Source organism: Diorhabda carinulata, chromosome 8, assembly GCF_026250575.1.
Source record: "Diorhabda carinulata isolate Delta chromosome 8, icDioCari1.1, whole genome shotgun sequence".
NCBI lineage: Eukaryota > Metazoa > Arthropoda > Insecta > Coleoptera > Chrysomelidae > Diorhabda > Diorhabda carinulata.
Window position 1 is genome coordinate 16,977,612 of NC_079467.1, and position 16,511 is coordinate 16,994,122.

General features: G+C 31.4%; 2 protein-coding genes across 2 annotated transcripts; one reads left to right on the plus strand and one right to left on the minus strand.

Moving 5' to 3' along the window:
* Positions 1-1,122: 1,122 nt before the first annotated feature.
* Positions 1,123-7,936, minus strand: LOC130897381 (heat shock 70 kDa protein cognate 5). Its single transcript, XM_057806210.1, has 9 exons — positions 7,719-7,936; positions 5,498-5,547; positions 5,168-5,437; positions 4,802-5,110; positions 4,312-4,736; positions 3,996-4,233; positions 3,137-3,516; positions 2,823-3,025; positions 1,123-1,580 (listed from the first exon to the last, which is right to left on the minus strand). Exons 1-9 carry the CDS (start codon positions 7,818-7,820, stop codon positions 1,491-1,493), a joined length of 2,067 nt encoding a protein of 688 aa, XP_057662193.1. The 5' UTR covers positions 7,821-7,936; the 3' UTR covers positions 1,123-1,490.
* Positions 7,937-8,472: 536 nt separating this feature from the next.
* On the plus strand, positions 8,473-16,440 carry LOC130897071 (protein spartin). Its single transcript, XM_057805637.1, has 7 exons — positions 8,473-8,926; positions 10,676-11,102; positions 11,157-11,291; positions 13,167-13,352; positions 13,421-13,615; positions 13,728-13,980; positions 14,034-16,440. Exons 1-7 carry the CDS (start codon positions 8,798-8,800, stop codon positions 14,275-14,277), a joined length of 1,569 nt encoding a protein of 522 aa, XP_057661620.1. The 5' UTR covers positions 8,473-8,797; the 3' UTR covers positions 14,278-16,440.
* The last annotated feature ends 71 nt before the right edge of the window (positions 16,441-16,511 follow it).

Consider the following 16,511-nt stretch of genomic DNA (forward strand, 5'->3'; position numbering starts at 1 on the left):
ATGGGATGACAAATTCCCAGATTTTTGAGCTTTGTGAGATTATTGTACTTATGCGGTGTCAGGAAAAAGTAATGCCAACTAATTTGATATAGGCTGATTTTATTGCATTTAAAAAAGTAAGTATCATTGTTAAACATACATAAAATACTAAGGTCAGCAAAATGTTGACGGTCAGTATTCTGTTAAATACTATTGTTATTGAATGTGTAAGTTTAAAATATACTTGTGATTATAAAGATATGGTTTTATTACGTTTCCAAAGATTGGAGGCCACTCACCTTCAATCAACAAGATGTAATGACACTTCAGTTCCTGAATATGTTTGGAGATCGTTTGCTTAGTGGAGCCTTTTTCAGACAGTATTCCCCATCAAAATTTATTTTTACAGATAATTCTCTATTACAATATTTTATTGCTCTTAAATGCACTGCGACCCTTCCAGCCTTATAGTCTTAAATTTGAAAATCCTTTGAAAAATGTACGGTCCAAAAAAATGTTTATCCTGCCTACTTAGTAGTGTCATAATATTGACCTAGAAGACATATATCTCGATTTCTGACCTTTAATCGGAAATTTCTGTTCAGTGGTAACTTTGTATTGTTGGTTTATTATTAATAGGATGTTGGAGAGAACTGTTCCTATTCAGATAATTACATCCGCCGCACCAGAGTATAATTGATTACCTCTGTTGCTCTAATGTTTTTGATAAAGTTTTAAATGATAAAATCATGTACATTCAGTTTTTTTGGTAGTGAAATGTATTTGCTTTTTGCAAGAATAATCTTCACTACTTGCAGATCTTGGTTATAGCTTATTATTTTGTGGAAAATTACAATACCCAGTCTAAATTAGTACCGTTCACCTGTATCATTACTAAAGGATAAAATTAGCTTTTGTTACGAAGAAATGTAAGATGTAAACAAGTAAAAATACACAATGTAAAGCAGAATGATAAATATTTATATATCTACCTTGAATGTATTCAATAGTTAAAGGTTTAATTTCTTTCTTCGTTCCTCCATTTTCTTCATTCTGTTCCACTTTTTATTACCTTTCATATTCTCTCAAAGTTACTACTTTTATTACTCTCTGTATTGTTTAAAAAATAAAATAATACCTTGATTTTATTATATATGAAATTTATTTTTAATGTAACAGAAATTCATAACATATCCAGTAAAAATAATGAACTGTACAACACATACGGTACTATTTAAAGATTCATTCGATACACATCATTCATCAACCGTTTCTTTCCGACAAATCAGTCCAAAGGGGGAAGTTTTTTTATGCGAGAAATTACTGAACTTTTCCAAAATAAAAATAGCTAAATAGATGCCAAATTGCACATTTTTAAATCGGAAAAAATATATATATATAAACTTCCGTCTAAAGGTTAACTCAACAGGAAATCTGTACCTCCCGACGAAACAACGACATCACATATTTACACTAAAATGTTTGTAAGTTTTATAAAAAAAATCTTTAATTTAATTTTTTTCTTCTTTCTTTTCTTTTTCTTGTGGTGACTGGTCCTGTTGCTGATTACTGCTGCTGCTACTTTCGCGCTCTGCTGCCATCTGAAATATAAAATGAATCGTAAGGAAACTAACTGAAGAAAACGGCCTTAAAAGATTCAAACCAAATGGAGTTATAAATAGATTTAGTTAAAATATGAATTTGTCAGTAATTGGATTTTAAAAACTGTCAGCTATGATTATAGTCCATGTTATCATAAAAACTTTTTAAGTTGGTGTGAAAAGAAGATCCTTATTGGTGGATACTTCTCCATTGCCATATTTAATTAATATAGCAAATACTTTGTCCTATTAAGACATATTGTATGTTACATGAGATTAAAAAAAGAAGAAATGAGAAGAAACACCTGAAAACCAAAGGAATATACTGCAAGATACAATATCTTTATCTAATGCATACACTAGATGAAACTCAACTGATTAATGCAATTAATGCACTTTATCAGTTTGTTGGAATTTACATTACATGCAAGTCGCAATTCTAGGTGGAAATCAAGTTCCCTTTCTCTTAACAACCAATCAAATGTCATAGAAATTGTTAGTTTTGAACCAATACCTACAGCATAATGTCAAAGCGCAAGATTTGACTCAATATTTTGACCATGAAAATTTTTGCACCCGTGTCAACTGAAGTTAAATGACAAAAATTAAATGATACTTAACACCTGATGATATATTTCCAAACAAATTAAATAAATTAATGATGGAACAAATAAAAAAAAAAATAAAGAGATCCAGCAAACAAAATAATGTGTAAACTATACTTTTCTATAAACACCCTGTTATTAATTTGGCCTTGATATATCTTTATCTTGAGCGATCAAATTTAATTTAAACTTCACATATTTGTCAAAGACTGACGACATTACAATAATCGGATCAAAATATTTTATAATTCTGATTATAGATTCTCCAGCATTCATAGGAACTGTGATGTTTACATCTTAAGCAGATTCCACTGTTTCAGTTTTGAATTAAACTCTTCAGCTAAGAAAGCAGGAAATAAAACAAGACACTGGATAGGAAATAATGGAAACAGCTGCAGAAACAGGAGTCCACACAATGACTCAACTTCAACAAGCCTTATACCTGAAAAGGTAGAAAGGCATCAGGATTAAGTATGCAAGACATGGATGTTGCCCCAATGCTGTGTGGACCTAACATATGAACACATATCTGTTTGATCATAAACTAATGAATACAAAATTTATATATCAAGGAATGGAAATATTATAACAGTTTGTAAAAATAATCAAATATTTACAAAAAAATCTAATTCCTTACCTTTTTGTATGCCATTTCAAACAGTTTAAGAGATGATTGTTGTAATGTGGTAGTGGCTTTACGTATCTCTTCAGGATCTGCCTCATCTTTTTTAGCTAATAATTCCCTAACTTTACCTATTTCTTCTTTTAATTTATCACATTCTTCTTTAGGTAGTTGGTCTTTGTATTCTTCCATTTTTGTTTCAGTGTCATGTACAATACCTGAATGATGTACAGTTATTAACATTGTAAAATAATAATTTATTTAATTAAATTTCCAAAAAAATAATAAACAATAGATCATTCAAAGAATTTTCAGAAAAGAGTGTTTACCTTCGGCTTGATTGACAGCTTCTACTCTATCCTTCTTAATCTTATCCTGTTGTGCGTACTGTTCAGCATTCTTAACCATGTTTTCAATTTCGTCCTTACTAAGACCACCAGACGATTGAATAACAATTTGTTGTTCTTTTCCGGTTCCCTTATCCCTAGCAGATACGTGAACTATACCATTAGCGTCAATATCGAATGTAACTTCAATTTGTGGTACACCACGAGGCGCAGGTGGTATTCCAACAAGAGAAAACTGACCAAGAAGTTTGTTATCAGTAGCCATTTCACGTTCACCTTGATGAACTTTGATTTCTACTTGAGTTTGTCCATCAGCGGCAGTGGAAAAGACCTGACTCTTCTTGGTGGGAATGGTGGTATTTCTGAAAATTAAATCAAATTCCTTCATATGGTCACTATTGATATGGATAAATTTGACACTGTTTTTACTTATACAAGCAATTAATAGAATCAGCATGTAATTAATAGGAAAAACTTGGATATTAGTGAGCCTAAAGAAGCATGTTAGGAAAAAAAATAGGAGAGCAAACCAAATTGGAATGAAGAAATTAAATAAATTAGAACTTGTTTCAAAAAGTGGTGAAGAGATGGACTACAATTTTCTATTTTGATTAAGAAGGATAAGTACAATGTCATTGGAAAGGTGAAATTGGTATGAATTGGCAGGAACTAGATCAGACCAGAATTATTTAAGAGGCTTTCATCCATTTAATGAATCAATTCAGATTCAAATTATTTAAACAGTGACAAATGATAAGCAAAAGAATTATAATTTATAATAATATCATCAACAGCAATATTTTTTTTATTTTTTAAATTAATCCCTAAATAAATATCTTACCTGTTAATGAGTCTAGTAAACACACCTCCAAGAGTTTCAATACCCAATGACAAAGGAGTTACATCAAGTAATAATACATCGGTTACATCACCAGCCAAAACACCACCTTGGACTGCAGCACCTACTGCTACAGCTTCATCAGGATTTACAGCTCTGCTTGGTTGTTTTCCAAATATTTCTTGGACTGTACTTTGTACTTTAGGCATTCTAGTCATACCACCAACTAACAAAACTTCACCTAGAGTACAAAAATAATGTTGATATATATGAATTTGACAAACTTGTATATAAGTGAAATATTACTTGGATGACTTACCCACATCAGATTTGGAAACTTCAGCATCCTTCAAAGCCTTTTGACAAGGTTGGATGGTTCTCTTAATAAGATCACCCACCAAACTTTCGAATTTTGATCGAGACAATTTGAGATTCATATGTTTTGGTCCTGAAGCATCCATTGTCAAGTAAGGAAGGTTGATGTCTGTTTGGAGAGAAGATGATAATTCAATTTTCGCTTTTTCTGCAGCTTCTTTTAAACGTTGCATAGCCATTGGATCTTTTGTAATATCTATGCCTTGTTCTTTCTTGAATTCAGAAACCAGATGATTGACAAGAACATTATCAAAATCTTCACCTCCAAGGAAAGTATCTCCGTTTGTTGATTTTACTTCAAACACACCTTTTTGGATTTCGAGAATGGAAATATCAAAAGTACCACCTCCCAAATCATATACGGCAATACTGTTTTAAAAAAAATTATAAATTGTAGTTTAACTTAAAATTATTAAAGTGAGTATAAAACTTACACTTTATCTTCTGTTTTGTCCATGCCATAAGCCAAAGCAGCTGCAGTAGGTTCATTAATGACTCTCAATACATTTAAACCTGAAATTTGACCAGCATCTTTGGTTGCCTGACGTTGAGAATCATTGAAATAGGCAGGTACTGTAATAACAGCATTCTTAACTTTGGTATTCAAGTAAGCTTCTGCAGTTTCCTTCATTTTAACCAAAACAAAAGCTCCTATTTGGCTAGGAGAATACATTTTTCCATCACTTCCCTGAACCCACGCATCACCATTTGATGCTCGAACTATTTTATAAGATACAGTTTTCCTGAAAATTGAGACATTCAACATTAAACTGTTCACAAATATATGTAGTTAAACTTACATATCTTTCTTTACTTCTTCATCGTCAAATCTCCTACCAATCAATCGTTTAGTTGCATAAAATGTGTTGGCTGAATTTGTTACTGCTTGTCTTTTAGCCGGCATACCTACCAAACGTTCTGAATCTTTTGAAAAAGCAACTACTGAAGGAGTTGTTCTTGAACCTTCAGCATTTTCAATGACTTTGGCTTGTTTGCCTTCCATAACAGCAACACAAGAATTTGTAGTACCCAAATCAATACCAATAACGGCACCTTTAACGCCCTCTGACCTAAAAGATATGCAATTGATTAAAATCGACTTGATCTATAATTTTTTGTTTATAACTTACTTATTTCGTATTTGGTTATCATATTTAGGGCTTAATGCATACAAAGGTCTCTGAAACAAAACAAAATACATAAAACTACCCGAGTCAGCAATCTTCATAGGGCCTAAGAATCAATAAATGTCCTGTTACCTTTTTGCTGAACATTTTTGTATGAACAGAATTCAATTAGAATATAAATAAAGGAACTAAACTCGATAAAAGTACAGAAATCAAATACTTCAACAGTGTGTTGGCTATAGACTATACTATATTTTCCAGATTTAGGTCATAAATTCTTGTGACTTATTATTTAATACTGGGGAAAGCAAAAAGAATTGGAAATTGAATTTGTTTAAAATTGAAAAAAGGAAATTGTTTTTTAGAATGATAACTATCCCCATATTTGAATTTTTTGCTATCCAGTCAACAGATTTAAGAGTTTATTTCATAGGTGACAGTTGATCTAGGAATGACAGGTAGTGTATGTGCTTCTTATATATTTAAATTTGAAATGATTTACTATCCACGATATAACAAATTTGTTATAGAAATCAGTTTATTAGTATCAAAAATATGAACTCCTATAAACAATCAATTCACAGAATGTAACATTTTATTATGAATATTTTATTGTCGTAGTCTTAATCTCTAAATTGATGATGTACTTGAGAACATCTTTAGGTATATAGTAAGCATTTTAGGGCGTCCCCTTTATATGCAATAAAGTAAACTATCAGAAAACACCATTAATGCATTCAATCCTTTATAAGAAAATTACCTACACCCAATATTCACTTACAATCAAAATTTTTTAATAAATGTATTTGAAATATATTTATAAATAGGGCATAGCAACAATTCGGTGCCCTATTGTACTTAGTAGTATAAGGGCTTAGAACCAAACACTCTGAAAGCCTGGTCAACACATCAAGCATTTTTCAAGCAGAAATATATGCAAATGAAAAATGTGTTTTGTTCAATCGGGAAATGAAATAGCTGAAAGATTATCTAGTAGTGAGGAGGACAAACCTTTCATAGGATCTGAAACCTTTTGGGTAACAGCTACATAATAGAGAAAGCACAGGAAAAGAAGATAGATAGTGATAAAACCAGTAACTGGGAAAATTTCCAGGGAATTGAGACAGGCAGACACTCTTGGAAAGCTATAACCAAAGAAGACCTGTTGAATGTATCAACCTGGGCAGGAACAACTTACAAATACTAACAGGAGTCTTTCCCAGGCACTGTCGCCTCAATGGATACCTGAAGATGCTACATTTAGCACAATGTGCAGATTCCGTTATGCAGAGGATAAAACCTCTAATCACATTTTCTCAAAGTGTGACACTAAAGAACTGCAGAACACTACACTTGGGAGAGAAAAAGGAATAGAAGATCTCTGGCATATAGAGCCCACATTCTAAAGTGGGATTACTAGATCAGCTGTAAACACTAAAAATCCCCAGTGTGGCAGCAAGAAAAGGGGACAACATGGATCCATACATGGAAAATCTCAACAACTATTCCATGTAAGTCGATATTCAATTGTATTACATTGCATAAAATGGTCTTTAAGACAAAATAAAAATATACTTCTTTAATACCTCAAAACTCAACTCAAAATGGATGGAAGTTACAACTTTTGTAGTTCAATATAACCTTCAAGTTTACAAATATCAAAAAAATTCTTAATTGGAATGAATAATGAGAAGTGGAGAGCATGATTTTAATATTTCAGCTTCAAGGTGAGATAAAAATGTGGAAGCTGGAAGTCATAAATATTAAAGGACAATACGGAAGATAGTTATTGCAATCCATTTATCATCGAGAAAGCATGTCAAACGTTAAATTAATTTATATTTCTTTCACAAAAATTTTGAAGATTTGATTACAAGACATTGCATCACAGACTGCATAAACATTTTCAACTAGAAATCAAATACAATGTTTTTTACACAATATTAACTATCTATTTAATGTGAGTATGAGTAAAACACACAACAGCAATGGTCTTAAGAAATTTTTCTCGGAATAGTACAAGATAGTGATGCAATTTTATGGTGATAAAATTAACCTCAAACAATATAATAAATTAGACTAAAATGTGCATAAAATATATTTCATTGATTTTGTAATGAAATTTCTTTGTTATCCTATCTCAAGAACATTATGTAATGACTAGAACGGGATATTGGAATATTCCCTAAAAACCGAAAGATAACTTGTCAAATGTGTGACTTACTTTAGTGATAAAGTGGCTAAAATTTCGATTTCCCGTTTGATCGACATTTACTTTGGAACAGTTTAGGGCTTTCCTACTGAGGGCACGTGCCGCGGATAACATTTTCAACGAATTTACTTTCTTTTTACAAAACGGCACTTTAAACTTCACGTGCGGAAATACAAAATGGATGAATGGGTAATAAAAAATGAATACCGGCTGTCAAAAGTCAATTATACTGCGTGGTTGCCGAGTAATAGAAAATCTACAGAAGAGAAAGAAGATCCTTGTATAACCTTGTTTAATTATTTATTTGATTCATACGATCCTTCCAATTATATCTCATAGAAGTAACTTGAAATCCAATGTATTTATTTTTCGCCAATATTCCTCTATTTGTTTCATTTCCACAAATAACCTGTTACCAAGACTTTCAATTGTTTTTCCTCGCTATCAAATGTGGTTTGAATGACGAGATGTCTGTTGAGGTCTAATCTTTGATAATTCAATTTTAATATAAAACTTTTGAGCAATTACAAAGCTCAACATGATACTCTCATATTTCATTATCATATCTCTTGAAATTATGTCGATGTGATACTTCTTTTGTCTCTCTTTTATTCTTCCTAGATTTATACTAATTATTTTTTTGCCTTCACTATCTAAATCTCTCTTTCTTTCATAATCAAAATTAAGAAATATAATAATATGTAATTTTGCTTGTTTTTATTGTAGTAGAGTTACTGTCGAATATTTACTTTGACAACACTGCTATAGTCTTTCAAATTTATCTTTAGTGGTGCTAGCAGAAATATTTAAAAGCCAATGAAAATACGAGATGCATAAAATTCTAGAAGCGTCTAGAATGGCGGTAAATTTAAAAATGTTGAATACTATCATTCGAATGACGTTAAATTATCCGATAGTACAAAGGTCAAATAATAAACTGATTTCACATATAAGTAATACAACTTGTTTTCTATGATGATGTGGAATATTGTTTGTGTTAAAATGGGTCGGTCTTATTAATTTTCACATTTTCAATATTTACTAGACTTATACATAACCTAACTTTTAATTAGTTTGCTATTATTCCGAAAATGTTAACTAATAAAAAACCAAATTTTTCTTGGGAAAAAACATATAGTTTAATTAAGAATAAACACGATGAAGCTTTTAAAGCAATTGATGTAGCTATAACTTTAGAAGAAGGAGAAAATCAAACCGGAGTGAGTAAAAATAATATATATTAAAATTTTTAGTGCGTATTATTAAATCTTATTGTATTATCAAATTTAAGTTAAAGATTCGTATTGTTCTAGGATTAATGATATTATGTATTTGATTCCACATAATTTTTTAAATTTTATAACTACAATCAAAAAGGATGATCGAAACGTAGATAAATAAGTAACATACATAAGCATTATATAAAATGTAAATTTTTTTGTCATTATTTTTTGTTTTTCCATTGATTAATCTCAAGTAAATCTTTTTTCTTGTTTGTCTTTGTTATTTTAAATAATAGAAAAACGAAAAGTATCATTTATGATTTTACTTTTGTATACCTCGACGGAGCTTTAGAATAATATTTTATTTTGTTAGAAACTACTATTAGATTAAATTAAATGAGCTAGCCGTTAATCTACCTCATTAACCTTTTTAACTATTGTGTACCCCAGACTGCCCACCAGTCGGGTAGTAACGATTTTGCAAAATGACCTACTTTACTGGGGGTTATGTGGCTTACCTTTTATAGCTTTGAAAAGCTTGGAATGTAAGTACCATAGTCATTATCTATGTATTGCTTTGCACTCACAAAGAAGGTATTCGGCCATTTTCTTTAGTTCCTTATAGAAACGACATAAGCTGTCGTGAGTTTCTCTGATTTATTCATGGTAGTTCATCTAACAGTGTGCAGCCAGGATACCAGTAACTCTTCTTAGCTCATCTTTGCTCAATGAAAGGGCCTTTTGAGACCAGTTGGCAGAATAAGAAAGAAATCTCGATTCCACATTTCTGATGTCTTCTCGTTTCTCCTCTTTTTTATGACCATGACTTGATAGCTTTTTGGGAAATCTATGAAATGTTGTAGTCTTATGAAAGGAATTGTTCCGCCTTTTTTCTCCAGGTGATCGACTTGATCATTGCCGTGTGGCGGTGTGGCCAGGTACCAGTAACTCTATTGTATACTTCCAATGAGTTCAAAGATTCGATGCAGTCCCATACTAGAGTCAAGGGCTTATAGAGCTGCTCTGCTATGTGATAGGATAAATATCTTACGATATTTGTGACGTGTGCAAGGAGCTGCGCATGTAAGGATAGGTTTTCACCTGGAAAATGGAAGGTTTTGAGTCTATTGGGATATCGAGCTTGGTTCCTGGGCCATATATTCCTGTAGAAACTACTCTTAGTAATAGTTGATGGTTATGGAAAACGTTTCATTAGTTATTGTTTTATTGTACAATGTTTGTATTAATACAATAATTTACATATTCTGTTAACAAAAAGCGTGTTTCATAAAATAAAAGGTGGCTAAAATGTTTTAGTAACTTTTAACTCAATCCTACAATACGTATTTTTCAAAGCTTAGTGTTTTTATGAGAATTAAAAATAATCAAAGTATCTAATTAATGATAGTATATTTTTTATACATGTTCAAGGTTAGTGCTCATTTTGTACAGGACAAGTTGGTGGCTTTTTCGCTTGTTCAAAGTATTATTCAACCTTATGTATTTTGTAACTAATTAACAACAATGATTCACAAAAAATTCTACTAGGTTGTTGATTAGAAACAGAGTTGACAAGCACACTCTAATTATTAAGTATATTGGCCTAGATCAAAATCTTTTTTATACTGATACATTGAAAATATATTTCTATAAAACAACTAACTCAATAAATTAGACTTTAAATTAATAAAATATATTATTTAAATTCTCTAATGAATTGTCTATTCACTATGTATTTTAATACAGGCAATCGAAAAATATAAGGAAGGTATTAGATTGATAGATGAAGCCTTGGGAGTACAAGTCCAATGTCCAGAAAATCCAGATATTACGTGGGAAAAAGCGCGAGTAATGATACAAAAGATTAAAAAAACGAGAGCCGAAGTTTTAACACGAATAAACTGTATTCAAACCACAAATAGTGCTAATTCGAGTAGTCTAATTGAAGACCCACCTTCTTATGACGAAGCTATGTCATCATCAGAATCGGAAAGTCCCAAAACATATAAGGATTTAGCAACTGCTCTTCAAGAATTGAGTGTGGATCCCAATCAGAAATTACAAGAAGAAGTTGTATATACTCATGAAAATGTCAGGGTTTATTTTATATCTCCTAATGGTGAAGTTTTGTCAACGCAACAGCCAGAAACTTTAACAATATCTTTAGTACAAGGTAAATTCTTTTATTTATTATATTCGAATAATATTGTTATTTATATAAATTTAGGTACTGAACCAAATGCTCCGAAAGCAGTTTTACAAGTAGGATCATGGGTGTATCCTCTGGTTCCTGCAGTATCGCCTTGTTATAGGACTAACTATGGTGCTTTTATTTTGCCTGATTTAAATGCCAGTGAACCAGGTATGTTTTTATAATACAATAATAATCTTTACGTTATTAATGTTAAGTGGATACATTTAGATTTAATTTACCAAAAACCAGCAGAAATTATGTTATGCAATATCTAGTCAGTTGGTACCCCATACAAGAATGTAAAAAATGATGTTACTTACAGCAAAAGAATGAAAAACCTGGTACTTCTAGATTTTCAGACTAGCAGGACCAAAGTTTTCATTGAATTATTCATTAGGATATATTTGGTCACGAAAAACCAAATGAATAGAAAAAATTCACAGTTTTTAGATCCCATATAAGGCTTTTATAGGGAAAGAAGGAGCAACTCAGGGAGAAGGATTTGAGACTGTTGGAGCATGATGATGTACTTCTAAACCTCAAATGTTTCTGAATCTCATCTAATAAATATTTGGTAGTAAAAATAAAGTAAACACTGGAAAACCTTTTTTTTTTTTGGAATCAATTTGACAACCAAATTTTTATTTTGGGTTCCAATAAGACTGCCTAGAAAAATTGCTTGTGTAACTGAGAAAGAAAAAACACCCATGTATGGGTAGAAGAATTTGGAACTGGATTAAGCAGGGTTATTTAAACCATAAATGCTCCTAAATATCAGCCAGTAGGTTACATTTAGTCAAAAAAAACCAAAAATTCACAGATTTCAAGGAGTACTAGTTTGCAATTCCATATAGGATTGCAAGAGAAGTTGCAATTCAGATACAGGTGGAAGGATTTGAGACTGGTGGAGCCTGATGATCCCCATATGATGCTGAAACTCATCCAGTAAAACATTTACTGGTAAAAATATGCTAAACAGTAAAAATTTATAAATAAATATGGGAGATTGACTGTAGCAATGGTAAGCCCTCGGCTAACTTTAAAAAAATAACTATTTTAAAATTAGTTCAAATGATAATGATTTTAGTATGATAGAAAAGTTTGAAGGGTTTAAAGGAAAACTGTTTTCCGGGAAAAACCACTAGAATTGATTATGGTATGACAAGTTTAAATGTGGTTATACTCTCCAATTCAAAGTAAAGTAGTGAGAGATGAACATGTACATTTAATGTTTCATGAATATTTGCACAAGACTAAGCTGTTTTTGACATGATGATAGATGAATAATGGATTCACCATTAGACACCAGAGTCCAAGTGGACGGCAACCAATTAATTTTTCCCAAAGAGAGCAAAAGGAACTTCTCTACAATTTCGCGTGTATTAACTATAATTTTCTTTGATTTGTTGTTAGCTACCATCATCTACTTCTTTATTGAATAATAATTCCAGTAAAGTATTTGCTTCCGAATGGGATTCTTGGAATGTATTAGAAAACCTGGTTACAATTTTGTTACTCCATACAAGGTTGTCTGGAGAAATTAGTTATGTAATTGGAAAAAGAAGGAACACTCCCATATATGGTATGATATGTCAGGAGGATTCGAGACTGGCTGGATAAGGAATACCCCCAAAATGTCACTGAATCTCTTCTTATTGACATGGACACCAAAAATTTATATAAAAATGATAAATCAAAATGTTTGTTATCAAACAACAAACCATTTTTCGACTTATTAATTCTTTCAGGCAGTTCGGTTGGTTTTATTCTACCAATTACTGCAGATGATGGGATAGACTACTGGGAAAAATTTTATGTCTAACTGGTGAAAGAAGTAGAACATCCAGGTACAGCTCAAGAAAAAATTTAGAGCTATAGTATGATATATCAGAAGGATTCGAGACTGGCTAGATAAGGAATACCCCAAAAATGTCCCTGAATCTCTTACGAATGATGTGAACACCAAAAATTTATATAAAAATGATAAATCAAAATGTTTGTGATCAAACAACAAACGTTTTTCTGACTTCATAATAATTTCAGGTAGTTCAGTTGGTATTATCCTACCGTCTGATGCAGATCAAGAAGTATTTGATTTATTAGAAAGTATCCTTCACGGTATTATTGGCCCCTCACCTACTGCGGAAGATATAAAGGAATGGAGAGAAAGAAGAATATCAGAACAACGTGAAGATTACAGTACACATATTTCAAATAAGATTGTAGATGGTAAGCATTCAATACTCGAACAAGAAAAATTATTAGAATCAAAGTAGTTAATTTCTTCTTTTTCATAGGTGCCCATTTAGTGTCTAGAGGTATTATAAGAGGAGCAGAAAAAGCTGGGGATTTTTTCAATAGGACGACTCCTACGATTATCAATAAGGTCCAACCGGCAACAGAACCAGCAAATGTTCCACCGACCCTAGCAAAAACAATCCAAGTTGCAGAAACGGCTACAAACAAGGCAGCGAAAGTAACGGGATTTATAGGTGAGATAATTTGGGGTTTGAGCAGACCAAGGCCCAAAGGACTAGAAAATTGTGACTATTGATGATGTGTACTTGGAAATTCTTCATTTACCATAAAGAATAATGTTTTTAGCTGAACGAGTCGGAGCGGCTACAGTGCGTTTAGGTCAATTTTTGGCGCCCCACATTCAAAAGGGTGGTACTAAGCTGTTGGTCAAAGGTTTTAGTATGCCCGAAGAGGAAGCTTCTGATAAAGTAAAAAGTGTTTTGACGGTCGCAGCTGGAGCAGTTGAAGGATTTAGTACGATATATAGAGGACTGGAAACATCAGCGGCTGTCTTAGGAAATAGTTTAAAGGAAAATACTGTGAAAATTGTGGAACACAAGTAAGTAATTTACTTAAAAGCGAAACTGATCTTTATTAATTATTATATTTTAGATATGGATACCCTGCAAGTACTTTAGCTGGAGATACCTTATCAACAGTAGGAAACGTTTATAATATTAGTCGAAACACTAAAATTATAACGCCGAAGGGTTTTGCTAAACGTACAGGTACTAGCTTAGTATATGGTTATTCAACTAGTAGAGCTAGTACTTCTTATGAAAATGGTGAAAGTAGTACAAAAAATACGGAAAAGGAAGAAAAATCTAAAGATATAAGCGAGATTAAAAGAAAATAGGAGGTAAATTTTTATCATTGGAGAGGTAATTCATATTTTGTTAAAAAAAAAGGAAGGTGGTAGTGGAACTGAATAGGTACCAAAAATTATATCATTTTTAAGCTTTTTATATCTAATTTACTTTTTTAAGTGGTAAAATCGACTTTTTCTCTATAAAATTTTTATGTTGAGCTGTAATTAATTGGAATCAATATTTTATATCAAATTTAGTTATTTTTTTCAATTCTAGTATATCTTCAATGTTGTATGAAAATATTTCTATTTATACTCATAATAATAAGAATGAGATTGATATAATTACTTTTTATATATACTACACTGATCAGCACTAAAAGCAACCCATTAATAGCTTTTGTCAAAAAAATTCCCTACATTCTCCTTTATAATAATTTATTCCCTAAATAACATAAAATAAATAAAAAATAAACCAAACATATTAAAAAATATATATTTAAGATCAAAATTATTTCAAAAAATTTGAATTTTAACAAGTTCTACTAAATTCTTACGTCGTGGTATTGATACAATCAATTTGAATGTCACTTTATCCTTAAGAAGATCCTGAAGAACAAGAAACAACTTGTCTAAAGTGATTACGGCAGTTATAGAAGCTCTAACTTTTCTTTTTATCAACTCTAAATGTAGTCAAGTTAAGACCACTCTATTTGGTTGATACCTACTATCAAAATAATCCTCCATATCATTATTGAATCACACACTCTTCTATAGCTCTGTGGTAACCATCTAGAGCTCGTGAACAAAATCTGGACTCATCTGTGTAGAAAACTTGTTCCATATTCCTCACTATGTTAATTCTTTATTTCTTGATTAATGTTTGGGAGTGTCTCCTAATCATTCTCTTGTTTATATAGATGTCCAGAATTATTCTACAAGATAATTTCTAACTTCTACGTCCTAACATCAAGTATCTGCTTACAAGAAGTGATTCCAGTTTCTTCCTATACAAGATTATGAAACTTGTAACTTTTATTTTTTCCCACAGCATAATTGAGTACTTCAAGACTCAATAGTCCCAACTATATGGCTACCTATTTAGAACTCTTGAACAAAATCTGGACATATCTGTGTAGAGAAGATCTTGCTTACAATAAGCGACTGGTTATTTATATAAAAGATTATAGAACTTCAAGAAACTGTTTCTGTTTTATGCCTTCCCACATCATAATTGAAGCCCTATGGGACTTTGACTATAATTCAATAATTCTCCTCCTAACTCTGAGACAACTATTTGGAGCTGTTGAACAATATCTAGACTTATTTGTGTAGAAATGTTTGTCCATTGTTCCATATTTCCCACGCTGCTTATTTAAATTTTGAGTCACCTGGTCAATATTTTGAGCCATATGCAGATATTTTTTGTAATTAGTAACAGTTGCTTTTAAGTGTTCCTAGATATTTCTCTTAATTAATGGATAGCTTTAATTTTTCTACAGGATAATTTCTAACCTTAAAGCTATTGGCCATTTAAAGCTCGTGAACAAAAACCTGGACTTGCCAATGTCTTGTATTTATCGCCGCTGTTCCATAAAACTTGTAGGTAGTCAAGTTCTTGTTTCACACCATTTTCAGCATAAAAAACTGTAAATTATAGTCCTTTCACATTTCTGGCGACCTGTTTCAAGAAGTATCTTTAAAGATAGTAAAACATGTGAAACATTGCTTTGAGACCATAATCTTGTATCAAACCAACCACAGTGACTACATCCACGTCACTAATTGTCTTAATATTTACACACTCCATCCAGGGGTTAGCAGAGCTCATTATGGGCCCTCGTCGTGCCATGATACCTTGTTCGATATGCAATTTGGAGTCTTTGGTTGGATAATCTCATGTCATTGAAATTGATGATATAGCAAAAAAATATAGAAAATATTGGAATTGTTAAAAAAAGTGACACTTTTTGTGGCGATCAGTGAATACTTGTTTGGGCAGTTTATATTTTAAATTGATATTTATTGTATTATAAATGTATTTTTCTATGGATATTACAATTTTACTGTGATAGTATATGGTATAATAAAAACTGCTGGTGAATTTTATATACAAGGTATTCGGTTTTTATTGTTATTTATGTCGTTGTATGATAGCGTTTGTTCGTATACTTTATTATATTTTTTGTAATAAATTTTCTTCACAATTCATTACATTTTCTCATTCATTCTTTTATTTTCCTACAAAACCGAATAGTCCTCATAAATTATTTCTCTTGACG

Bases quoted from the DNA above. Each gene is read 5' to 3' on its own strand.
- LOC130897381 (XM_057806210.1), bottom strand. From the start codon at position 7,820: ATGTTATCCGCGGCACGTGCCCTCAGTAGGAAAGCCCTAAACTGTTCC. The intron at 5,438-5,497 runs GTAAGTTATAAA...CATATCTTTTAG, and splicing joins GATAACCAAATACGAAATAA to GTCAGAGGGCGTTAAAGGTG. The intron at 3,026-3,136 runs GTAAACACTCTT...TACATCATTCAG, and splicing joins AGCTGTCAATCAAGCCGAAG to GTATTGTACATGACACTGAA.
- LOC130897071 (XM_057805637.1), top strand. From the start codon at position 8,798: ATGTTAACTAATAAAAAACCAAATTTTTCTTGGGAAAAAACATATAGT. The intron at 11,103-11,156 runs GTAAATTCTTTT...ATATAAATTTAG, and splicing joins AACAATATCTTTAGTACAAG to GTACTGAACCAAATGCTCCG. The intron at 13,616-13,727 runs GTGAGATAATTT...TAATGTTTTTAG, and splicing joins GAAAGTAACGGGATTTATAG to CTGAACGAGTCGGAGCGGCT.